Source organism: Mesocricetus auratus, unplaced genomic scaffold (assembly GCF_017639785.1).
Source record: "Mesocricetus auratus isolate SY011 unplaced genomic scaffold, BCM_Maur_2.0 Super-Scaffold_100004, whole genome shotgun sequence".
NCBI lineage: Eukaryota > Metazoa > Chordata > Mammalia > Rodentia > Cricetidae > Mesocricetus > Mesocricetus auratus.
In genome coordinates this window covers 110,613,763-110,639,860 of record NW_024429189.1, presented here as the reverse complement: position 1 = coordinate 110,639,860, position 26,098 = coordinate 110,613,763, and the positions used below count along the sequence as shown (strand labels likewise).

At 43.3% G+C, this 26,098-nt stretch overlaps 1 protein-coding gene across 3 annotated transcripts; it reads right to left on the bottom strand.

Annotated features, from left to right (window-relative positions):
• Window positions 1–665: 665 nt before the first annotated feature.
• Window positions 666–16,964, bottom strand: Znf133 (zinc finger protein 133). 3 transcript variants are annotated; one of them, XM_040746411.1, is made up of 6 exons: window positions 16,878–16,959; window positions 15,588–15,775; window positions 11,557–11,636; window positions 5,939–6,065; window positions 5,325–5,420; window positions 666–2,572 (listed from the first exon to the last, which is right to left on the bottom strand). In XM_040746411.1, exons 2-6 carry the CDS (start codon window positions 15,763–15,765, stop codon window positions 825–827), a joined length of 2,229 nt encoding a protein of 742 aa, XP_040602345.1. In that variant the 5' UTR covers window positions 15,766–15,775; window positions 16,878–16,959; the 3' UTR covers window positions 666–824. The 3 variants fall into 3 exon arrangements, with proteins under 3 accessions (XP_040602345.1, XP_040602346.1, XP_040602347.1); XM_040746412.1 differs by lacking the exon at window positions 15,588–15,775 and having other exon boundaries at window positions 16,878–16,964; XM_040746413.1 differs by lacking the exons at window positions 11,557–11,636; window positions 15,588–15,775 and having other exon boundaries at window positions 16,878–16,955.
• Between the last annotated feature and the right edge of the window lie 9,134 nt (window positions 16,965–26,098).

The following is a 26,098-nucleotide window of genomic DNA, read 5'->3' as shown; positions in this document are numbered from 1 at the left end:
CTGTAACTTCAGTTTTAAGGCATCTGATAACCTCTCCTGCTCCAAGCATGCACATGATATATGCAGGTAAAACACTAAAATACATAAAGTTAAAAAGAAAACAAAGCACTGTGTTTCTGGACCATCTTTTAAACATTGGATGTGTACATTTAACTATAAAAACAACTTTTGGCTGGGTAGTGGCGGTGCATGCCTTTAATCCCAGCACTTGGGAGGCAGAGGTCAGCCAGGTCTGCAGAGCGAATTCCAGGACAGGCTCCAAAGCAATGCAGAGAAACCATGTCTTGAAAAAACAAACAAAACAAAACAAAAAACCCAACTTTTGAAGTGAATTTGAATGAAAAAGAAAATCTGACTTTTTCAGTGGTATTTCTGTTGGGTTTCCTACACTTTTAATGGAATTTCAGTCCATTAGATAAAACCTCTTCCACAAAGATCTCAAAACAAGACTCTGGTTGAGACATCAAAATGTTATGGAATGGTTGCCTTAATAATCCCTGAAGCCACTCTGTGTGGCTGCTGAACCACACACTTAATCTTCTGAGGCCTTAAGACCTTGCAGCTATACCCTTGCCTTCTAACAATGGACTTTTGTGAACTGTGAGCTCAAGATCCCTGAATAGTCCATTTCCTAAGAGAGTGAGAATCACAGACTCGGCTGCAAATTTGTTAAGAAGCAAAGTTTACTTGACAGAAGGCCACGCAACATGAGAATGGAAAGGAAGTAGGCTGAGTTACTGTCCATAGGTGTTCTGAAGTGGGTTTTTCTACTTCATGGAAGTGTACGCATTTTTGACAAAGAAGCCTTTCCATCACCTTCATTCTCAAAGAGAATAGAAGGGGTCAGATGCCTGCCCCAAACAGGCTTCGGAGTCAGGCTGCAGGGGCAGTTTGTGGTGGGCACATTTCATCTTCCTGTGTCTGCTAAGGTGAGACCTTTGTCTAAAGCCTTGACCACAGGTCCTGCAGGTGTAAGTCTTGTCCCGCTGGTGTGTCATCTGGTGTGAGGTGAGGTGGGACTTGTGGAGAAACTCTTGGCCGCACTCTCCGTGCCCACAGAGCTTCTCTTCAAAGTGTGCCCGCTTATGTGTGATCAGAGCGGACTTGTGGGTAAAGCCCAGTCCGCACTGCCTGCACACGTAAGGCTTCTCCCTCGAGTGCTTTCTCTTGTGTCTGATGAGCCCAGCCTGGTGACTGAAGCCTCGCCCACAGTCTTGACACATATACGGCTTTTCTCCTGAGTGTGTCCTCTGGTGTGCGATGAGGTTTGACTTCTGGCTGAAGCCTCGTCCACAATCCTGGCACACCATGGGCTTCTCGCCAGAGTGTGTCCTCTGGTGTCTGATGAGGTTTGACTGCTGGCTGAAGCCTCGACCACAGTCCTTGCACACGATGGGCTTCTCCCCTGAGTGAATGTTCTGGTGTCTGTTGAGGTGGGACTTTAAACTGAAGCATCGTCCACAGACCCCACACACGTATGGCTTCTCCCCAGTGTGCGTCCTCCTGTGGGAGATGAGGGTGGAATTCTGGCTAAAGCTGTGCCCACACACACCACACACATAAGGCTTCTCCTTTGAGTGAGTCCTCTGGTGATTGACAAGGGTCGTCCTCTGCCGGAAACACTGTCCGCACTCCTTGCAGGCATACGGCTTTGCCCCTGAGTGTGTCCGTTGGTGGGAGATGAGGTTTGACCTGTCGCTGAAGCCCAGGCCACAGTCACTGCACACAATGCTCTTCTCCTCCAAGTGTGTCCTCTGGTGTCTCACGACAGCTGACTTCTGACTGAAGCCTTTGCCACACTCCCTGCATACGTAAGGCTTCTCCCCTGAGTGTGTCCTCTGATGGATGATGAGGTTGGACTTCTGGCTGAAGCCTCGTCCACACTCACCGCATGTGTAAGGCTTCTCCCCCGAGTGTGTCCTCTCATGAATGATGAGTGTTGACTTCCGGTTAAAACCTCGTCCACACTCCCTGCACACAATGGGTTTTTCCCCAGAGTGTGCCTTCTGGTGTCTGGCAAGGCTCTTTTTTAGACTGAAGCCCTTCTCACACACCCCACACACATACGGCTTCTCTCCTGAGTGGATCCTCTGGTGACTAAGCAGGTTTGTCATCTTGCGGAAGCCCAGCCCACACTCTCCACAGTTGACCGTTCCAAAGCCCAAGAATTCTATTTGCTTCAGCAACTTTTCAGGTTCTTCAGTGCTCCCAGCTTGAGCTGGGCTAACCTCCATCCCTACCCGGCTGATGCCATTCCGAGAGCTGACTGCCGGCCTTTGGGATGCCCTGGAGAGGGCTCCCAAACTCCTTTTCTTTATCCTCTTCGATGAAGGCCTAGCACCTTCTCTCTGTCCACCTTCTGGTTTATCTCTGAAGGAGCTCCTATGAGAGGTTTGCTGCTGCTCCTCCTGAGCCCCATGACAGGAGTCCCCTGTGTCAACGTGACATTTTGCACATAGGCATGTGAAGACCCATGGGACATGATCACTCAGTACATGCTGCCCAGGGAGTTTCTGATTGATGGGATCTGGATGGCAGACAGGACCGGGGCTGAGTTCCAGCTTTGCCTGTGCTGCAGAGAAAAGAATGAGTCAGAATGGAGTCCTTACAGGGATGGCCCAGACAATCCTACCTAAGCTGCTCTTCAGTGCCACCCCACCAAGACTTCCTCTACGTGACTTCCTCCCCAGCCCATCACTACATCTTACCAACCCCTACTACATCTAAATAAGCACTACAGACTTGAGGCTATCAAAATACACAAGTCTCCACACAGTTACTACACAGTTACCTGAGTCACACCACACTGAGACAGGAACTATGTTCACTGTATGTACTGGTTAGCTGTGCCTTTGACTGAGAGCTATTAACAAGCCCCGTGTGGAAACATCCCTCCTGATGTTCTGGAGGATCAAGCAGGTGGGCTGAGAAAGCATCATTCCAACTTTAGTGCAAGACAGCACGGGAGAAGAGTGGGTAGCCCAGATGGTGTAGTAGGTAAAGGTGCTTGCCACCAAATCTGAAGCACACATGGTAGGAGAGAACTCAGTACCTTAAGTTGTCCTCTGACCTCCATATATGCGTCATAGCACATGAACACCCCACTCCAACAAACAAATGTTTTAAAAAAGAGAAAGAATGGTTAAACAGAAAGTACATGACACACGTGAACTGGGGTCTCCCTGCTTGACAAACACTTTATCAGTAAACTACTCTGTTAGAATTTCTACGAGGCCATAAGCCCTCAGCAGAAGTGCAACCATAGTCTAGGTTCCCCAGTACTGTAAAAGATGCCCCTTACCAACCTCTAAGTCCTGCTAATTTCCAGAATTAGTTTAAATAAAAATGTTCCCAAGAATCAGTGCGAACAATAAACCTGGAGGCTAGAAATACAATTGAGTGACAGATCTCACAAGCCTTAGCTTTGATCCCTAGAACCAGAGGGAGACAGACAGGCAGAAAACATGAGGGCAACTGAAGGAGAGAGGAAAAACTGGTAGGCTGAGGCAGGAGGATCATGAATTTGAGGCCAGCTTGATATAGATATTGAGTTTAAGACCAGCTGGACTACACAGCAAGATCATGTTTCTTTTTTTTTTTTTTGGTTTTTTCGAGACAGGGTTTCTCTGTGGCTTTGGAGGCTGTCCTGGAACTCGCTTGGTAGTCCAGGCTGGTCTCGAACTCACAGAGATCCGCCTGCCTCTGCCTCCCGAGTGCTGGGATTAAAGGTGTGCGCCACCAACGCCCGGCAAGATCATGTTTCTAAAAACAAAACTATGGAACATGCTGACTAGGTGACAACAACAGAACCAAAAGACAACCTTCAACATGAGTCTAACAGCAGAGACATAGTTTATGACACAGAAGGGATAGGTCCTGAGAAGACCGAAGTAACAGACATCAAATGACAATTGAAAGTTAAAAGAAACCAAAACAAAACCCCCAAAACAATTCTCTGCACTGTACCTATTATACTGTTTGATCAGTGCAGTGAGGGTTCTGGTCAGCTGAAGGCAATCAATGACCAACCAATTGGAGCAATTAGTACAGATCTTGCCAAATCTTCCTAAACATTTTTTGTCTTAGCCAATTAACAATCACAGTTATCAGAATTACATTATTCTACCCTATACCAAATGCAGTTTTCAGTTATAACTGAATTAGCATAATTAGAATATTGTCTTAATTATTAAAGTAAGCATAACCACCCTTTGCTAACATAAAAGTCCTTTACTCTTTCTACATGGCAGACTACTAAAGAAACACCTTTTATCTTTCAATGTCTCATAAGTAACTAAGTGCAATTCTTTTTTAATTAAAATGTTTATGTGTATAAATGCTTTGTCTGCATATATGTATGTGCCTGGTGCCTGTAGGGTTCAGTGATTGTGAGAGACCATGTGGGTGCTGAGAATTGAACCTGGGTCCTTAGCAAAGACAACTCTTAACTGCTGTGTCATCTCTCCAGCACCTAGGCGCAATTCTTTCCCATCAGCAGCCCCACTGATGGTCACTACAGGTGCGAATGATAGTCTGGGAGCCACTGATCCAACCTGATGCCCATCCCTCCCCAGCCCCTACTACTATGGAACACCCTGACGAGGCAACCAGCAGTGCCTCAGGCCTGCTCCTTGAGTGTATCTGAAGTTACACTGCTTTCACCAACTTAATTTTGTGTAATCTAAGGTGTTACACAACTCGTAACACAGATGAGCCTGTGTTTCTTTTTATGACTAGCAACTTGAGTCTTCTAACTTCTGTGGGTACACACAAAGTGGCTGGCTTTTATTTGCAGTCAACACAATTTGGAACTAAATTAGCCCCTTCAAAGAAATTTCAACATTGTTTTAACATCTATATGGAGTGATGAAAAAACAGGAAAACAACATTTCAATTTTCCACTGAATGATCTTTTTCATTGACTGTGACTCTGTCACTTGTGTACACTTTGGACTATTTAGTTTGGGGACAAACTGAACACAAAATATTATCAGTTCAACAAATTAGCTTATAAAGTATCTTAAATCTACGGGTGCTCCTATATTTATAGCTTATACAGATTTAATCAATACTGATATATGTTTAAATTTCAAAAGCTCAGGCATGCATGGTGGTGCATGCCTTTAATTCTAGCGCTCAGAAAGCAGAGGCAGGCAGCCCAAAGGCTTTAAGAAAAAAGAGACAAGAGACACCAAGAATGCTCCAGTGGGAAGACATGGTGGCCCTCAGGGCCAAAGACTACTCCAGTTCCTCATCACCACCTCTTCAGCACCCTGTGTGGCTAACAGCCCTGTGAACTATGTGCCTAGGCCTTTCCCACTCACCTTGACAGGCAACCTGCGGACATTTCCTCTCCTCTGGCCATGTTTCTTTCGATTGTTCTAGCTGGGTGATGAGTGTTGGTTTTGAAAATGGAATTCCTGCTCACCGGAAAAGAAAACAGAATGGCTGGAGGTCAGGGTGTGGAGGGAATTCTGACTTGATCTTTGGAATAGACTCAAAAGCAAAGGCTGAGGAAAGAGCTTCAGAGGGCAGTGCCGAGGGTAACGGTTACTTAAGATTAGCAGGATGGTGAACTCAGGTGAGGACTCACAGATTCTACTCCATGCTGGGTGGACAAAACTCTGCTAAAGTGAATCCTGACTGGAGGGAAAGCTTAGAGATGCAGAGTACAACCACACAGGCACGCACGGTCTCTAGTCACATTCAACTCTACAAAACCAGACTTCCCTAGGAAAGCAGAGAACAAAACTTCTTTGCTCATGTCAAACCCAAAGGTCAAGCCAAAAAGTAAGATGACTGCTGCAAAGCACTGCCTAAAATTCCAGGTACATATGCACTAATGGAGAATGTGGGTCCTGGGAGAGACAGCGCTTACCCAGAGACCAGGTACATATGCACTGATGGAGAATGTGGGCCTGGGAGAGACAGTGCTTACCCAGAGAGACCAGGTTGCTGTAGTTCTCCAGCATCACCTCTCTGTACAAGGACCTCTGAGCAGGGCTCAGCAGGCTCCACTCCTCCTGGGAGAAATCCACAGCCACATCTCTGAATGCCATGTGTACCTGTAACACAGAACAGACCCGCTTGCCCCTAAGCCACCCTTGATATGGCACAAGGTGAGGAGCAGGGAGAGGTTACCCCACTAGAGGCAGTGAGAAACATAGAACCTGCTTCGACTGCCACCCTGATGCCATATGTCTGAGACCTCTACACCCCTCTTGAGTCTTTGAGTTTGAGGCCAACTTGGCCTTCGTAGTGAGTTCCAGGCCAGTCAAGGTTATATAGTGAGATCTTGTCACATAAGTAGATAAATATCTGTCTGGCCTCCATATACACGAATGCATGCACCCCCAACATACATATAAATCACACAATAATGGGATTAGAGAGTTTGTACAAGAGCCCTCTTGAGTCCTGGGGTTGCAGGCATGTGCCACCACTCCCAGTCCACTCTTCCTGTTTTTTGAGACAGGGTCATTTGATGAACCTAGAGCTTATTCGTCTACTCAGCTGGATGACAATGAGCGCCAGGGACCCACCTAGGCCCCTCGCCTTGCCACCAGTGACTGCTGTGCTTCCAGGCACGTGTTGCTGACCCAGCTTTTTACATGGGTACTGGACATTTAAACTCAGGTTCTCACAATAGTACAGCAGGCACTTTGGCAACTGAGCCATCTCCCCATCCCACCCCCTTTTTAATAACAGATGTGGGAATACAGTGGTATTTCCTTGTGGTCTTTACGTGTGTCTCAAAACTGGTTACTTTTTATGTGCTTACTGGCTGGCAAGTGTGTATGTTAACTGTCCTTTAAAGGCTCATGGGTAAAGACTTGACCCCAGAATGGCTCTATTGGGAGGTAGCGGATCCTTTAAGATGTGGGGTCCATGAGAGCCTTCAAAGAGAACTCTGAGACCATGGCCATTTCACGGCTCTCTGGTCCCTGTAAGTAATTTTGCTCTTCCATTCACTCCCATGACCATTTGCTGCCTCACCACAGGCCTAAAGCAATAGTGTTACCATAGACTAGAACCCCCAACCCCGAGTCAGAATAAAGCTTTTTATTTGTAAGTCAATTACTTCAGGTGTTACACTACAGTGACATAACGCTAATATGTTGATCGTGTTTGCATTTTCTTTTCGAAAATGCTTACAGGAACCATGTGAATACATTGCTTGAATCTTGTTAAATGCTCTTTTATATTCTTGACATTCCTTCTCGTTATGTAACTTACAAATGGTATTCTTTCCTTTTGATGAAAAAATCTAAAGTTCTAACGAAGCCCAGTATTTCTATTTCTTTTGTTGTCTGTGCTTTTGATACCATTTCCAAGAAATCACCAAGTTCAGGATCCCGCACACCTGTTTCCTTTGAAGAGGTAAACAGTGGTGCTCATGCTGTGTTCTGACTCCTCCCTTCCCTTGCACAAGGCACACGCTGCATTCACCATCTCTTTTCTGACAGACATTGTCTCTTCCACACTGGATGGCTCTGAACTCTTGCAGAAAACCATTTGGCCACATATGCAAGGCTTGACTTTGATGTCTTCTGTTCTGTCCATCTGTCTGTCTATGGCAGGGCTGAAGCTGGGATTAGAATTGCTTTGTGGAAATTCACGAAATCTACACCTGTAAGTCCTTCAACCTTGTTCTCTTTCATGATTGCTTCAGGCCCTCAGAGTCTATCAGATCCCACATGAACTCTGAGGTGAACAAATCTACTTCTGTAAAACACAAGTCACTGAGTTTTTGACAGATGTTTCACTGAGCCTGAAGGATGGGCTTTACATTTAAGTTTTCAGTCCAGTAGCACATGGCACCTTTTCATTTGTGACTTCTTTTGTTTGTTTCTTTTTCTTCTTTTACTCTTGTGGTACTGAAGAGTGAATTCAGATTCTCATAAATGCTGGTACTCTACCACTGAGGCATACCACAACCCTAATATCTTTAATTCTTCCAGCGATGTTCTGTAGTTTTCATATCCTTGATTAGTTCTAAATATTTTATTCATTTTGATGCATAGAAAATAGAGTTGTTTTCCTAATTTTCTTTTAGGATTGCCCATTGTTAGTCTACAGATAATCAAATGGGTTTTTGTATTTTACTGCTGTAAATGAGTTTTTTGTTTGTTTGTTTGGGTTTTTTGCTTGTTTGTTTGTTTGTTTTGTTTTTCGAGACAGGGTTTCTCTGTATTGTTTTGGAGGCTGTCCTGGAACTCACTCTGTAGACTAGGCTGGCCTCAAACTACCAGAGATCTGCCTGCCTCTGCCTTCCAAGTGCTGGGATTAAAGGCGTGAGCCACCAACGCCTGGCTGTAAATGAGTTCTAACAGTTGTGTTTAAGTGCATGTAATCTATAGGATCTTCAACATGGGAGATCACATCATTTGTGAAGAGGTAATTTTGCTGTTTTCTTCTAAAGTCAATGCTTTGTGTTTCACTGGGTAGAACTTCTGATAGGCTGTTGACCATAAGTACAAAGTGGACATATTTTGTTGTTGCTTTCAAAACAGGGTTTCTCTGTGTAGCTCTGGCTGTCCTGGAACTAGCTCTATAGACCAAAGTGCCCTCCAACTCAAGAGATCTGCCTGCCTCTGTCTTCTAAGTACTGGGATTAAAAGTGTGTGCCATCACTGCCTGGCAAAAGTGGACGTCTTTATCCTGTCCCTGTGTTATGGCTTTTAGCCTTTCATCTTGGCATACAGACACTGTGAGACTTTCTCATATGGCCTCTTCTCTAAGTAGTTTTAATATAAAGGTATTTAATTTTGTCAAGTACATTTCCACATCCAGCAGGAATACCATATGACTTTTCCTTCAACTATCACTGTGATATATTATATTGATTTTTTAAAATGTTGAACCATCATCTTTACATCCCAAGAATCAGTCCTTCCTAGAATGCATTGTTCTTTTAATGTGCTTTTCAGTTCAGTTAGCATTATCTTGAAGGTTTTTTTTTTCCTTTTTTCTCAGCTGTAACAAATTTGTAGTTTTCCTTGTGTCCTTGTCTGGTCTGGGCACCAAGAGTAATGCTGACTTCAAACACTAATTTATCCAGTTTTCCATATTTGGGGGAAAGTTTAAGGGTTGGTATTAGCTCTTCTTTAGTGTTTGGCAGAATTTACCCATGAAGCTACAGGTCAGAGGCCCTGCTTAGTGAGCAGGGTTCAATGACTGAGTCAAGCCTTCCATTTCTTCACTACCCCCTCTTCAAAGTCTATTTCGTTTGTTGGTTATAATCCTTTTCATTTCTACATTATTTTCCAGATCTTATTGTAATATTTTACATTCTAAGTCAATAAGTTATATAGTTTATAAACTTTGATGCCTTTTAGAGAACTTAAAAGTTTGATTAATTTTTTTTGGTTGTTTTTAGACTCGCTATGTAGCCCAGGCTGGCCTCAAATTTAAAGCAAATCTCCAAGTACTGGAAACACTGGTATGCACCACTAAACCCAGTTTCTATGTTTCATTTGTTTTTATTCTAATATTTATTATTTTTGTTATCTGTTACCTTTGGATTTAGTTTGTTTCCTAGGTCTCTAAATTGTAAAACTAAGTTGTTTCCATAGACTCTTTTTTTTTTCCCTGTCTCTCTTTAAAGACAGGTTCTCACATAGTCTAGTCTGGCTTCAAATCTGGTATGTAGTTGAAAATGATGTCCCTGCATCCCCACACAGTCTGGAGTTACACACTTGGGCCACCATACCTGGGTTTATGTGGTCTTGAGGATCAACCCAGGGCTACTTAGTAGTAGGCTAGGAGACCACTGTGTCAACCCAGCTGCATTCAAGGCCCTCATCTTTTTTTTTTCTCTAGACAGGGTTTCTCTGTGTAACAACCTTGGCTGTCCTGGAACTTGCTTTGTAGATCAGGCTGGCCTCAAACCCACAGAGACCCACCCGCCTGCCTCTGCCTCCTGAGTGCTGAGACTAAAGGTGTGCACCACCTCTGCCCAAGCTCATCTCCTTAAATATAAGTACTATACTTAAAATTATTGCTCAACATTCACTCCACCACATAATTTATGTTTTTGTCTTCACTTGTCTTCTAAAAAGTTCCCTGTGATTTCCTCTTTCACACATTGGTTTGAGTAATACTATTTACTTTCCAGGTATGTGAGAATCTTTTGGTTTTTCTTCTGTTACTGGTTTATAGCTTTATTTCACTGTGGGTGGAGAGTCTTTGGATGATCTATACCATTCTAAGATTACTGATAATTTGTGGTGCAATGAATAGTTTATGCTGAAAACTATCCATATGCACTTGAGAGGGCAAGCACTCAGTTTCATTAGGTATGTCTGTTAGATCTCGTTGGTTTACAGTTGTTCATCTTTACACAATATGATCAAAACAAAAATACCCACCCACTGCTTCCTGCCCTCTGAGATGTACAATAAGATATTTGCTTATCATCTCATTTAGGATCCCAGGTATTTAGTTTCTTCTTACTGTTTTCCAAATAGTCTCTGAAGCCTGGTTTAATTCTTTCTTTACCAGTGTCCTGGTGGAGATTTCCTAGTCTATTCTACCTAGTACTTTGCTGAGCTCCTTGTCCATTCATATTCATGTCATCCATCAAACATGTGGCCATTATTTCCTCGACTACCTCTCCTTACCACATGGCCAGGAGTGGTGGCACGCACCATTAGACCCTGCACCTGGGAGGCAGAGGCAGGTGGATCTAAGTGAGTTTGAGGTCAATGTGGTCTACACAGAGGACTACATAGTGAGGCCCTGTCTCAAAAAAACAGAAAACAAAAGAGCTGATGACCCCACAAGTATATATATTGGTTTTCTTGGTGTTCCAACAGATCGCTAAGTCTCTGTTTATTTGTCTGTAATATTTGTCATGGTACCTAGACTTAATTTCAATTGTCCTGTCTTCAATTTCAGTGACTCATTCCTGTTTGCCTTCCAAATCTTTCTAACTTGACAGGCATTACGTAGCCACTTTAGCTAGTGAAGATGAGATCAGTAACAACCAGAACACATATCCTCGATATGTGGATAAAATGTTTTATTGTCTACTGTGGCTCTCAGCTTGTGTAAGCTGCTCCAGCAACACGAACATGGATGCTAGCCATGAGGGGCAAAGGGACAGAAGGCTACTTACTATATTCTACCAAGAGCTGAAACCATCTGACATGTCATTCATGCCTTCCCAATGGAAGTTGTAGGCTGGAGCTAAACTCCTCCAAAATAGGCATGCTGACATATCCCAGCAATCCAACTGTAGTCTATAAGGGAGAGAGATGCCTGATTCTTCCTGTCCTTTTCTGTGGAGTCACTCTCAGTCAACAGGAGGTTTGAAGATGAACAAAGGAATGTGGACACTGTTTTAAACTGAAGAACAGTGTGATGCAGAGTTCATCACTAGGAAAATAACTGATACATGGGCTAAGCACAAAGGGGCGTTCAGTCGTGCCTGCAGGTGTGGTCATTCAGACAGAACAGGCCCTGGACCCTGGCGAGCACCAACAAGACAGTCGGGACCAGAGACCAGTCCGTGTCCATCCTAGGACAGCTAGTGTGAAGACAGGAGGCACTCACCACTATTCCCTTGGCTCTCTGGGACCCTGGAGTCACCTTTCCCAGCCTCCCCAAAGAAGGACGGAATCTTGAAAGTACATCTGGGTAAGGAAAACAGAAATGAGAGGGTGTCAAGTGGAATGTTTTCTCTACAAGGAGTGTGAAGAAAAGTACCTTCTGGGAAAGAGCAAGGTAAAGGGGAAACAAACCAGGGTAATCCGGGTTTCTCCAATGCAAAACAGATGAAAACAAACACCAAAGGACTTACAACCTCTCCCTCCTCTGCAGCCAAATATGGAAACCATATTTAAACTTAGAAAAACATTTTCTCAAGCTAGGGTGGGAGATGGCCTCACAAACACTAGGATCTGGCAATTCTGCTTATAGAAATGCAGACATGTAAATAGTAATCTATTAAAATGCAAAGCAGAGGGGTTAAAATGACAGACAGCTCCTCAGTTAAGAACACTGCTTGCACCCACATGGCAGTTCACAACCATCTGCAGTTCCAGGAGATCTGAGGTCCTTTTTTGGTCTTCACAGGCACTGGACAAATGTGGTGCACAGACACACATACAGGCAAAACACCATACACATAAAATAAAAATAAATCTCAAAAAAACTTTTAAAAATTAAAATGTGGGCTGGAGAGATGGCTCAGAGGTTCAGAGCACTGACTGCTCTTCCAGAGGTCCTGAGTTCAATTCCCAGCAACCACATGGTGGCTCACAGCCATCTGCAGTTCAATCTGGTGCTCTCTTCTGGCATGTAGGCAGAACACTGTATATGTAATAAATAAATAAATCTTAAAAAAAATTAAAATGTAAAGCAGAAAATAAGAATCCAAAGAATTCAACCAAAACATGACCTCATTAAAAGATTCATATTGAGGCTGGAGAGATGGCTAGCAGTTAAGGGCACTGCCTGCTCTTCCAAAGGTCCTGAGTTCAATTCCCAGCAACCACATGGTGGCTGGCAACCATGTGTAATAAGATCCAGTGTCCTCTTCCGGCATGCAGGCATATATACATGCAGAACACTTATACATAATAACTAAATAAACCTTTTTTTAAAAAAAAAGATTCACATTGAGAAAGAAAAGAACAAAAAAAATCCTAACTGCAGCTTGAATTAAGTATCTTGAAACATATATGAGATAGCATCTGGAATCAAAAATTCAAAAACTAAGAAGCTGAGAAATGGACAAAATCTAGACACCAAGAAGACTTGACTAGACTTCTGAAGAAAACACAGATAAAGCCTATTTGTAGGATCCCTTATGAAAAGTGGTGAATAAATTACAAGACATTCAAGAAAAATAGATTGAAATAAAAATGACAGGTATTTAAGAATGACCAGGAAAAAAAAAAACCTGAAAGTAAAAAATGAAATAAAGATGCAAAAGGACCAGAGAGAAAGATGAGAAAGGAAAATGAAAAAAAGTACAATATTCATATAATTACTCTTCCTGGAAAAAAAAACAATGAGCAGAACAAATATTCAAGAGTGTGATAGAAGAAAACATTTCTAGAACAAAGGCCTGGGGCTGAATGTGGTGGCGCACGCCTTTAACTCCAGTTCTTGGGAAACAGAGGCAGGTGGATCTCTGATTTTGAGGGCAGCCTAGTCTACATAGTGAGTTCCAGGACAGCCAGGGCTATGTAGAGATCTCCAAAGCAAAACAAAACAAAGCAGATGACTGACCTGAATCAAATATGAAAGTAATATGAGACAGGTGAGAAAAGCTGACTCTTAACCCCAAGACATCACTAGAGACTCTAGGAGTCTTGGAAGAACTCAGAGGCAGCAAGCAAAAGAAACTAGCCTTCAATCAAGTGTTCAAAAATCACAACTCCACCAATGCACATTATAGGCAAGAATGTAAAATGGCACAGCCAAATTCACACAGTGCTCCTCACAAAAAGATTCTGTGGTCCACCATGCTACTCTGAACAAATACACAAAGCATTGGGAGCAGAACCTTGAGCAGGTATTGGTTCACTGGTATGTACAGCAGTGTCAGTCACATTGTGATACCTGGAGATTGTGCCAGTAACCTGTGTCCTTTCATACCTCCACTCACTGACCTAACAACACAGGTGTGAAACCCATCACACCAGCTGTCATTGTGGTATGTACAAAGTGGCAGTAGTCCTACCCTTTTCCATCCTAAATTCATTAATTAGAACGCTGTAAGCTGCCCCATCTCCCTGTTTATTGAATTCAGTTATTTGTGTCCAGATGTTCTTATCTCTGAGGTTATAATATAATATAATTACTATGTTTTCTGCTGTTCAAATTATCCCAGCTTTAAACATTGGCTTTGGGTTGCCTCTGCTTTAACTGATAAACATGATTCAGGTCACACTGTACCACAAGCTTATATCATAAGAACACTAGATAGCTTTTACTACCGGGAATCCATGGATACCATGTATGAAGTTCCAATCACCCTCCTGGAGAGAACACATAGAGGCAGGTGGCCAGGTTCTAGATGCTACATGAAGAGGGTGAGACTAAACGTCTTTGCTGACCACAGTTTTCTAGTGAACCCACTAAAGCACCAAAGGTGTTGTCTTGTATGGTTCAACCTAAGTGACTACAGTCTAGGTGAATAGATGAATGAATAAGACATACAGTTTATCAAACATGGATAAGCAGAGAAGAAAACAGTAACGGAAGTGGCTGGATTCAGGAGTTTTAAATAGAGTGATTAGAGAGACCTCTGTAAGGTCACAAAGGATCTGAAGGATGTGAGGGGTAAATATCTCAGACAAGAGTCCAGGCAGAGGCTGAAAAGGTAAAGGAACAATGGACTGGCTGATGTGTGTCATGACATGACAGGAAGTGGAGATGAAGTCCAAATGTAAATGTGGGGCAATGAACCCTGGCGTTGGAGGACACAGATTTTAACTTTGATTAGGATCAAAGGCCACTGGGAAGGGGTTTTGTAAATGGATGACATAATTTGATTTATAGTTGAAAAGATCCTCGTGGGTTCTATAGAAATCAGAGAATAAGTGCAGGGGGTCAAGAGATGGCAGTGATCACCCTTAGAAAATGCTGACTCAGACAGCAGTGAAAGCAGCAGGGGTTGGAGTCACTAGTTTCAGGTTTGACTGCTGTGGACAGCTTGTAAAAACAGAAAGAATCGATGATGGCCCCAAGGTTTTGAGTCTGAGCAACCTAAAAAGGAGTTGCCAGGTCTCAGCTCCCTTTTAAAGAATTACCATAGTTGGTGGAGCATATCTGCAGAAGAACAGGATCAAATCAGATCGGATCCTCGACAAGGCAACATCCTGGTGTGCAGTGTGTAAGAGACAAGAGGACAGAAGATACAACTACAGCTCAAGGAGTTGAGTGAGCACGTGTGGAACTAGAGGATTCCACAGCCCATCAAAGAGAAAGGAAAAAGGAGCAAGGCAAACTCAGAGAGCCAGCTTACATCACCAGATAGAAGCTGCAGCTGTTAAACACGGACCAGCAAAGCCCAGAGACAGGAGGAGGGGCACAGAAAGAGAAAGCCAGCTTGCTGAATCCCACATACTTCTCCTTTACCTGCCTTTGATGACAGATGTTGTGACTGAAGAGAAAAAGAAAACAACAAAAAACATACTTTTTAAACAACTGGGGAAACTCCATATGGACGGAGTATTAACCATCATATTTAAAAGTTACTAATGTTGGGTGTAATCATGAAACTGTACACATTAAAGGTGCACATCTTTTAAAGTAAAATTGTGTGTGCAGATGTCATTTGGTGTTAGAGATGCCTATTGAAGTAGGTGGGACTGAAAATTCCTAAAAGCTATTCCAGCAGGACAAACAGTAAATGAGGACAGACACAGGCTGACTCCTGACAAGCCCCAGGACTGGAGGTGAGATAGGTGAGCACCTGGCCCAAAATTCCCTGTGAAAACTGCCACCCTTAGAACAAGATGATCTTCCTGGAGGAGCCAGCTGGGGTTCTGGTTCCCATGAGACACAAGGTGTTGAAAGAGAGCAAAGGGAAACTACTCCTGGTTCAGGATGCAAAAGAGAACGACACTCACCTGAAGCTGGGCAGTCGGGAGCCCAAAAGTGTTCTCCCCAGCAGGAGGTACTGTAGGCAGCTGGGGCCCCAGGAAGTACAAGAACAAAACACAAACAAACAAACAACAAAAGCTCAGGGAAGTCCTTGGAAACCGGCAAGCTCCAGCAGGGCAGTGCGAGGTTCTTCTTTAAAGGCATAGGAATGGACCTGACACAGAAGTCAAGAGGCAAAGAATTGTGGGTATTTCCTAGAAAGCAAGCTTCCATGTAATCTAAGAACTCAGCCTTCCCTGGCATGCTGCTGATGGGTGGTGTAAGATAACCCTCTCTGCCAGTAATATAATGAAAGTCAATACTTACTGGACACTTAGAACATTCCATAGACTTGTTCCAGGAAGTCTTCATTCTAACCTTACAACAACTCAAAGTAGATGCTACTATCATTTTACACGTGGAACTAGAGACAAAATGAGATCAGGCCTTCGGCAAGGTGACAAAACTATGAAGTGACACTGCTGTGAAGACCAGAGTCTTTAGGTTGTAAGGACAACTCGTGATTAGTCACATGGTAGCAAGCATTGAACCTGGGTAACAGTCTTTGGAGTTTTATATCTTTCTGGCTGTTTGAAATTTCTCCCTAACAAAATATTAAAATGCAATTTAAAGTCCTAGATTTCTTGTAGTCACTAAGTCTTTGGATGCTTTGAAAAACTTGAGGAATTGGTCCCAGTTTGACTGCCTAGTCTCCATGTCCTAACTTGGAGTGGGGAACACTAAACCGAGTTCCTAAGAACAGGCCAACATAGCCACCTCAATACTCAGTGAAATCTGGGCTTATTGGCTAGGGCAGGAGACCTTCACCACATCCCATCAGAGTTGAGGAGTGGTGGGACCCAAAGTCCACAAGCTCCCCAAAACACCAAAAAACTGTAGAGGCACATAGACCTAGACAATCCTGCCCCAACACCCGGTAAATATCGCACGCCTAAAAGTCTCCTCACTCAAGCCTCACCTACATGAGCGATACCCTTTACCAATACTGCGATTTCAACCAACGCTGAACCTGTCCCCACCCACAAAAACCCTAACACAGAAGGGCCAAGCCTTGCACCCACATAACACTGGGGTTCACAACTGAGGCTCACACAACTCCCTCAAGAGATGCGTGCTCACACCCCCAAGATAATACACCCGATCCGGCGCGTCCCCTCAGCTCCTAGATTCCAGCACTACTGCCCAGGCTAGATCCTAGACCATCCCTGTAGGTTCTTCCTCTCGGTCAGAACAGGACCCGCGGTAGAGGAACTCACCAACGCCACCAAAGAACAAGGAGCTGCTCCAGCCATCAGCTGGGAAGAGACACCCCCTCCCCATCCCCAGCACGCGCCGGGACTACACCACCCAGAGTCCTCCGGGCACAGGGACCACGCCTCCCAGCATGCCCCAGTCCACCCACTACAATGGGAGCCACAGCTCCCATTGTTCTCTGGTCGGTCGTTTTTTGGGGCCGCATGCTTCGTTTAGCAGGAGTGTGGATGCTTCGGCTTCTGGGGGCCTTATCCTCTTTCCTAAGGCCACGTTTCTAAAACGCAGTCGCTCTCCTCGCGGCATCTTTGCCTGAGGAACTACACTCCCCAGTGACCCCTGCGGCGATTTCCGCATCCGATCCCCACCCCCACACACACACAAAATCCCTTTTACAGAGAAACACACTTGCGAGGGGAAATGGCGCCCCAGAGACGCTTCTTGGTTACTCAGTAGAGCACTTTTTAGGGCTTTCGTGGTCTCTCAGCACCTGCTGTGGGGTTGGGAACCTGCGAGAGTTTGAAGCCAGGGCCATGTATCTGTTAGGCAAAAACTCTAAGAGTGAGATTATTTTACTTTTTTTCTTTTGAAATACTTAAGTTGTCCAGGCAGGACCTAGCAGAACCCTAACACAGAGGGGCTTGTGTATCCAGGAATTTTAAATCCTGGGATTCTAAGTCTTTGATATTAAAAAACTTGACCAGTATGTTACAGCTTGACTGCCTCCTCCCCAAAGCCCAGGGGAGAAAGTTTTAAACCCAGACCCTAAGATTGGATCAACAATAAAATCTGGGCTTATTTGGCTGGACCAACTGGTGGCCACTCCCCCGTATTCCTCGGGCTGGCTGTGAACTTGTGGTCCTCCTGCATCAGCCTCGAGTAGTTGTGATTCCGGTCCTGAACCACCGTCTCTCTCATTCTGAGTCTTGGACAATGGCAGCAGCTGTGCAAAGCATAGCAGGTTCATTACGGTCATGGCCATGACTCTGGATTTCATTTAGAAACTATGAAGCCCACAGGGTCTTGCTCAAAAGGCCCTGTATAGAGAAGTAATGTTGGAACACTGGTTGCTCTTACAGATGTCCTCAGTTCAATTCCCAGCACCCATATGATGACTCACAACCATCTGTAACTCAGGTCCCAAGGGTTCTGACTCCTGGCTTGCACAGGCACCAGGCAGGAAACTACTGTACACACATGCAAACAAAACACCCATACACAAAGATAAATGAAAAGAATTTAAAAGTAATTCTGTCATCAATTAGTAATCAAGAAAATGCCACAGAAACATGGCCACAGGCCAAATGGATTGAGGAAATTCTTGCATTGAGGTTCCCTCTTCCCAGGTGTCTTTAGATTGTGCCAAGTTAACAAAAAAAGAAAACAACAAACAAAACAAAAAAGACCAGGATATGTTAAGCCCACAGATGAAAGGAGAAGGACGACTGACCCAAATCATAATGGCCAAACTAATCAAACAAGCTTTTTTATTCATGTACATTGACTGTCTCTACCTAAAAGCAGGGTTCAAGAGATCAGCATTAGACAAGAAGAAGATAAAGACTTTTATGGCCCAGAAGTGGGTTTCCAGATGGGGAACTTGGCAGGCAAATAGGTGGGGTTACAGAAGCAGAACTTAAGCATAACAAGTTGGTTATAACAACTTTCTAAAACAAAGACATATTTTCAAGGTAGTCATAAGAGCAGGTGGTCATAATACCCTTTTGAAACAAAGGTATTGTTGCTATTCCTGGAATAGGCTGAACAGAACCATTTGTAGTTAAGGTTATGAGTGGAGCACAGCCCAATTAATGAGAAAGTATTTAATCATAAACAGGAATGAATCTCCTTTTCTTTTCTATAGGATGGCTTCCAAGACTAAATGGAAGCAGGCTGGTTTATCAGACATTGTTTTAAATCACAACATTTTTGGTTATCTTTCTCATGATCCTGATGCTGGAACTAATCCTTATTAATCCTTATATATCAACAAGTTTGTGAGAGTCAATAAGGGCATTGATAGATACGGAACTTTAAATGAATTGGACTTGTTATCCTTTCTCTATTCCCTCCAAATAACCAATAGTGTATCCTACATAAAAAAGTAGCCATAGTGTGATAAGGGTCATCTAAAGAATTAAGTTCAGGAAATGATGGTGCACACCTTTAATCCGAGCACTCAGGAGACAGACAGGTGAATCTCTGAGTTTGAGTCCAGCCTGGTCTACAGAGTGACTTCCAGGAGAGCCAAGGTTACATATCTTGAAAAAAAAAGTTGATTTGGGGGTTTAGAGATGTAGCTCAAATGATAGTGTCCTTGCCTCGTAGATCAGTCACTTTTCTGTTGCTGTAATAAAACAACATGGCCAACAGCAATTTAAGGAAGAACGAACTTTGGTTTGGGGTTCCAGAGGGATAGAGTCATTATGGTGGGAACGCATGGCATGAGAGCAGAAGCTGTTTCAGTGGTTTAAAAATGTTAATGGTGCCTGATTGGTATTACTCTTTTGCTTGGAGATACATCATGAATGTTTCAGTTAACCAGGATTTTGTCTTTCCTGTAAAGTCTTCTATCATAATATATCTATATTCTTTATACCCAACTAATCCATGTCCCTGTGATGGTTGAATTGCTTGCAGTTACCTTTTAATTATAAGTGTGCTTTGTCATACTGATATCTGAGAAACACACTTTTAGAACGTATAAGATTTACTCTGGTTTCACCCCTCCTTACTTAATGTACCCATGTCAACTATGATCACTACACAATGTCATCCTTGGAGAGAAGATGGAGTTTATCCCTGGGGAAACTGTCACTATCTGGTTTAGTGTATCTGTATTTTTTGGTGAGACCACAAATAACATAATCCTCTCTCATTGATTCCTAAGGGAGTGGAGAATTCCTAGGGGTTGGGTATCCATTTCCATGGTTCTGTGCCCATGTTTCTTCCTTAGCATTAAATGCATGAATTTAGTAGGATACAGGTTTCGCTTCATTTGAGGACTGAACCCAGGGGTTCCTTCCACATGCTAAGCTTATACTTAACTACTTAGCTATACCCTCAACCCCCCAGGGTACATTTGAAACATCACTAAACATGGTAATCATGGCACATGTAATTAGTGTCTACATGTAAATGAAACAAAAACACTTTTAAGTCTCATCCTCCTAGCTCCTGGACAAAGGAATTATTTTAAGATATTTATGGACTGAGTAGTGGTATTTATATGCAGGCTGTCACTTTCAGTTGTATTTGGCTAACTGCCTCTGAACAGTAAGTTCAAGAGTAAGTCAGCTGGTACTTGCAGGAGGATAAACTCAACTTTTGAATTTTCTTTCACGTAACTTCACCAATAGGAAGTTGGTTGAAAAACCTTTTCCATACATTTTGTAATTCTCCTCCTCATTTTCAATTGTTGCTGTTGTCAAGTGTGTTGTTGTCAGGGTACTAAAACTTGGGTTGAGCTGCCAGCCCATTAGTTCAAACCTGAAATGGTTCTTCATCAAAATGAGTGTAACAGAAACAAAGAATCCCTGTGAGGACCACAATGAACCCAGTAGGGAGTGTTACATGAAGATTGACAGTCTGACTGTTACATGCTCATCCCATATTTCGGGAAAAGACCCAAAGAAGGGGAAGTTAAAAAGGCACTATTTCAGTCATAGCAGTCCTTACTTGTCAAATAATTAAGCAATGGCACCCCTTCTGCAGTATCTACTAAGAATCAGGAATTTTGAGTGACCCTCGGAAGCCAGACTTCCTGGGGTCTAATGATTGAGGAAGATATTGTGTGTGTGTGTGTGTGTGTGTGTGTGTGTGTGCGCGCGCGCGCACACACACATGCACGCACACACACACGCCTAAAAAGGAAAGTGGAGACAAGATGATTTGTTGTACAGAGGCACTGGCTGCCAAGCTTGATGACCTGAGTTGATCCACTGGACCACGTGGGAAGAAGAGAAGTGACCCCGTAAGTTGTCCTCCGACCTTCACAAGCCATGGCAACATGCACAAATAAGTAATTTACAACTTTTTAGATACACGGGCATAGTGGATTTATGATGTGCTTGCTAATTTTTACAAAGGCAGAAGAGACTGTAATTAGTAATTCCATTTCCCTCAAGGGAAGTCGGCATCAGGGATTCCAGTTTTTCCTCAAAATTGAACTTCAAGTCTTGACCCCATTGGAGTAGAATGACCATATCACAGAAATAGGCTAAGATCATCAGAAAACACAAGTATTTACATTGCGATTCGTAACAGTAGCAAAATTACAGCTATGAAGTAACAACAGAAATAATTTTTGTTGGGGGGGTCACCATGGCATGAGGAACTTTACTAAAATGTCACGGAGTTAGGTATGTTGAAAACCATTGCTCCATATGGTCGTTTTCTTACCTGTTCCTACCCTTTGAACAGCAGGGGTCGCCCTACACACAGCGATTACTTCTTTGCCTAGTGTTCTTTCTGCAGTCCAGCAGGCTGATTTTTCAACCATTAGGGTTCAATTATCCAGCTTTTCCCTGCGCAGTATGGGTCCCCAAGAACTCTGGGGAATCGGCTGACTTTTCTTTTTTGGGGGGGTTCGAGGCAGGGTTTCTCTGTGACTTTGGAGGCTGTCCTGGAACTAGCTCTTGTAGACCAGGCTACAAGAGATTTGCCTGCCTCTGCTCCCCAAGCACTAGGATTAAAGGCATGCACTACCACCACCCAGCCTCTGCCGACTTTTCAACTTTCCAGATAACTGTGAATGGAAACTATTAATTGTATTCTCACTAAGAATAATTGTATTATAACTGAGAGCATGTGGAGGAGGGACCACTGCTATTATTCCACAGTAATTCACTACTCTAAAATGAGCTGCAGGTAAATTAATACAACCACTCATTTAGGGAGAGGGGGAGCATGCTGTCATTGGGTTCTTAGAGCATGGCTGCAGTCAATGATTCAGCACTTTTGAGGAGGTACTTTGTGCCAAGTGCTATTTGTTTATAGTATTAACAAAACAAGGCCCGGACATTGGATCGTGTAAGCATTTTCATGGTGAAACAGCCTTAGGCACTGGGACATTTGTATGGAACCATATTTGCCCTGACAAGAATGTAGACTGCATAGGCACTACATGGTGTCAAACGAAGCTCCTGGAGGCTGGGTGCTTATCTGTGCAGGAGTTATTCTACTAGCAGAGAGCGGCAGCTGAGAAAATGGCCAAGGGCTGAGCTATATGCACACACTCATTACTGCTGGAAAAAGGACAGGAGCATGACATAAGGTCTGACCCTATTTATCAGCCCCAGGACTAAAGTGAGTGACAGGGTTATTGGGCCAATTACAGTAGTGAAGGCATGTGACGTAGTAATGAAGCATATTCCAGGGTTAGGCTGCCCCAGTGTGAAAGCTGCAATACTGAGGGGAAGTCTTAACCAACACAAAGTCACATGGGGACCTATGAGTCTGTATCTAAACTATCTGTAAACATGGTATTTGCTCAATAAATATTAACCATGACATGCCAGGGATAGGTACAGTCTTTAATCATCTCGCTTTCTGATTTTATCTTTATTTCTTCTTGATCTCAGTTTCAAAGAGTGAAAGTTTTGCTTAGCCAGTCAAAACATTTACTGAACACCTTCTATATGCCCCACACTGTATTTCACACTAAGGATCCGTCAATAAACAAGACACAGAATCAAAACGAGGTCTCCTCACCCGCACAAGATAATACCATAACTATTTCCAGCTGGCAGATTCAGTCTCTGCCTTCGCTTGAATGGTCACCACACACCTCAGTGTGTCTCAGATTCACCTCATTCCCTCCCTCCCCAAACCCAGGTCTTCTGCGAGAGCAGCAAATGCTCTTGACTGCTGAGCTACCTCTGCAATCCATGACCAGCTCTCAGAGGCCTCCAGCCTCACCATTCTTCTGTTGGCTTCTTAGCACTTTTTACAGTTGCTGATGTAGTGTTTTCATCTTATTGTGTTGCACCATATTTGCTAGTGTTTTCACCTCCTAGGGAGGTATCAGTACTGCCTGTGTCCAACACACAGAGTTGCTCGGTGGTGGGCTGAAACCTTGAAATGGAAAGGTGGCAACGGGATGGATAGGTGTGTTACTAAAAGAGCTTCCTCCTGAAAGGCTGATTTACTGAGGGGTCACAGTCAATGACCCTCTATATAACACCAGTGAGCTCAAAGTATGCCACAAGGAATTTGTGGACTTCTCTGAAGTATCAGACACTAAATGGTTCTGTATTCCTCTCTTTCAACATATTACATAAAATTGAGTTCAATCTTGTTACATATTTTGAGTTCTTTGGAGTTTGAGATTCTTCTAAAAGAAAATAAATGTTGGTTTTTTTTGGTTTTTTTTTTGTGTTTTTTTTTTTGTTTGTTTTTTTGGTTTTTCGGGACAGGGTTTCTCTGTGGCTTTGGATGCTGTCCTGGAACTCACTTTGTAGACCAGGATGGCCTCGAACTCACAGAGAAACGCCTGCCTCTGCCTCCCGAGTGCTGGGATTAAAGGCGTACGCCACCACTGCCCAGTGAAAATAAATGGGTTTTATTCATTTTCACTGCTTAAATTCATTGATGAGAAAGTCATTTGGAAAAACAATGAAAAAAATTTTTTCAAAGCTTCCTCTCTTGAAAAACAAAAATGTTATGGGCTGGGGAGATTATCACTGTTTAAGTAGATTAATTTTTAAAAAGACAAATTTCTTCCACAAAAGACTTAATTTATATGTGGTGGTTGTTTAAATTGATAGATGTGTGTATAGTGAACACATGTCAACATATCCACACATGTGGGAGGGGAGGCTGATGTCAGCTGTCTTCCTCAATTCCTGTCCACCATTTTTTATTTTAATTTCTAAGACAGTGTCTCACCACATAGCTCTGGCTGGCCTTGAACTCAATCACCTTATTTATTTTATTTTCTGTATATAAGTGTTTTGTCTGCATGTATTTATGTATGTACACCACATGCATGATAGGAGATGTCTTTCTGTATGTTGTGAATATATGTTTCTCTTATTGGTGGATGAATAAAGCTGTTTCAGCCAATGGACAGGCAGGATTTAGCCAGGTGGGAAAACCAAACAGGGATAGATAAAGGTAGTAGACAGAGTCAGGGAGATGCCATGTAGCTGCTGAGGAAAGAAGAGACCCGGGCATCACTGGTAAGCCAAGGCCACATGGAGATACACAGATTAATAGAAATGGGTTAATAATTAAGAGAGAGCTAGCCAATAAGAAGCCTGGGTCATCAGCCAAACAGTTTATAATATAAGCCTCTGTGTGTTTATTTGGGACTAAATTGCTATAGGGCTAGGTGGGACAAAACTTCTGTCTACCCATGCATGCGCTCAGAGATTAGAAGAGGGCACCAGATCTCCTGAAACTGGAGTTATGGATGTTTGAACCACCATGTGGGTTCTGGAAACCAAGCCCAGGTGTTCTGCCTGAGCAACAGGTGCTCTAACCACTGAATCATCTCTCCAGGCCATCATCCACCTTATGTTTTCAGTCAAGATCTCTCACCAACCATGGAGCTCACCGAGTTGACACCACTGGGATGACATGTGTACACCAGCTTTTTACATGAGCGCTGGGGATCTGGACTTGGGTCCTTGTGTTTGCACATCAAGTACTTCATTAGGGTCTGGTGTAGCCTAAGTTGCCTCAAACTTACTAAGCAGTATCTTGTTTGAGCTGGTCCTTCTGCCTACACAGCCCAAGAGCAAGGATGACTAGTTTATTGATTTTATAATCTATTCTAATGGAGACAGCCCACAGTTATTTGTTGACACTCTTTGTATCCTGGTCAGCTTGGACCTTGTTCTGCACCAAAGATACTCACAGTTTTATGAGTTTTATGGCTGGTGTGTGTGGGGGCAAAGGCATATCTACAAGGCAACAGAGGAAGTATAGAAAGGTCTCCAATATTCTGTTGGTGTACAGAGTTCAACTGGATGGTTTCTGGTATTGCTGGGGTATATGTCACAAACAGAGACACAAACTGGGCCCTGGTTTGAACCAAAAGAAAAAAAATAAAGGTACACAATTAATTCCTTTAGTCTAGTCAAGAAAATTCAAGGATAACCAGGTTCACAAAAGAGTCTTCTGGTTTGGCTCTAGCTCTATACTTCACAGTGATGGTTCAAAGAGCAGGTCCACACTGCTGGATAAGTTCACCCAGGTACCTGCACAGATGAATCCCTTAAAGCTACAGCTGCAAATGGCCTTATCATAGGAAAAAGATGATAGTGATGACAGCAGCCAAGAATAGCTGGGTTTAACAAGATCTGCTGCGGTGGTTTTTGTCTTCCTGTTGTGGGTCATTAAGAATGGGGAGCTCCCTAAAGGAAGTCAGTGTGGTGTTCTACAGGGACATACAAGGATGGGGACTCCTGAGCGTGAGCAGTGGAATGCCTTCTCCTTACACCTACTCTAACATCTTCATGCTCTCCAGGAGGTCCTGCAATGTTGCAAGGAGGGCAACTCCTTCTGGCAGGGGTAGAGAAGTAGAAGCCAGGGTTGTGATCAATTGCTCAGCCTCAACATCAGTGTGAGCATCCCAGAATTTAACAATCAAATCCCTGCTTGCAGAGGGCGCCTCACGATCCTGCCTAGCACTCTGTAGTCTAGGTTAGGCTTATTTCCAGTGTCTTGAAATTAGAACATAAAGAAAGTGAATCTGGACCAAGGAGTCACATTATTGTCAATTTCCACCCTAGGAGACTTTAACTTCAGCTGTATTCTGTGTAGAGTGCTCCCCCTTCGTCTGATGATAGTCACACACAAGAAATATATGGCCTGGCTTTTCAGGAAACCTTCACTGCTAAGAGAACAATGTACCTTGGCCAGAGGTGTATCATGGGGTGCTGTATGTCTGTAATAAAATTACACAACAGTAATCTCCTCCATGTGACAGTGAACTTACCTCCATGAAAACCCCTAGTTAATTACTTCCAGTATAGTAGGTAGTCTAAAATCTGCAGACCCATCCTGACAGGTAAAGTTTGTTGTATGCACTTTACTAGTAAGGAAATGGGAGAAAGGTAAAGGGAATAAACATAGAGATACCTTATAAAGCTAGAAGGAAAAACCCAGTGTTTGTTCATACACTATAACTGGAGGTTTCTCTCCCGTGCACCAGTTCCCAAATAACCACTCTGAGGCTAATAGTTCAGGCTTATTATTAATTACCTTTTACAACTTAAAT

What these genes read in the sequence shown, in the direction of transcription:
- Znf133 (XM_040746411.1), bottom strand. Translation starts at nt 15,765, where the DNA reads ATGCCTTTAAAGAAGAACCTCGCACTGCCCTGCTGGAGCTTGCCGGTT. An exon ending in TCCCGACTGCCCAGCTTCAG is followed by an intron (nt 11,637 to 15,587) that starts GTGAGTGTCGTT and finishes TTCCTTACCCAG; the next exon opens with ATGTACTTTCAAGATTCCGT. An exon ending in TCCGCAGGTTGCCTGTCAAG is followed by an intron (nt 2,573 to 5,324) that starts GTGAGTGGGAAA and finishes TTTTCTCTGCAG; the next exon opens with CACAGGCAAAGCTGGAACTC.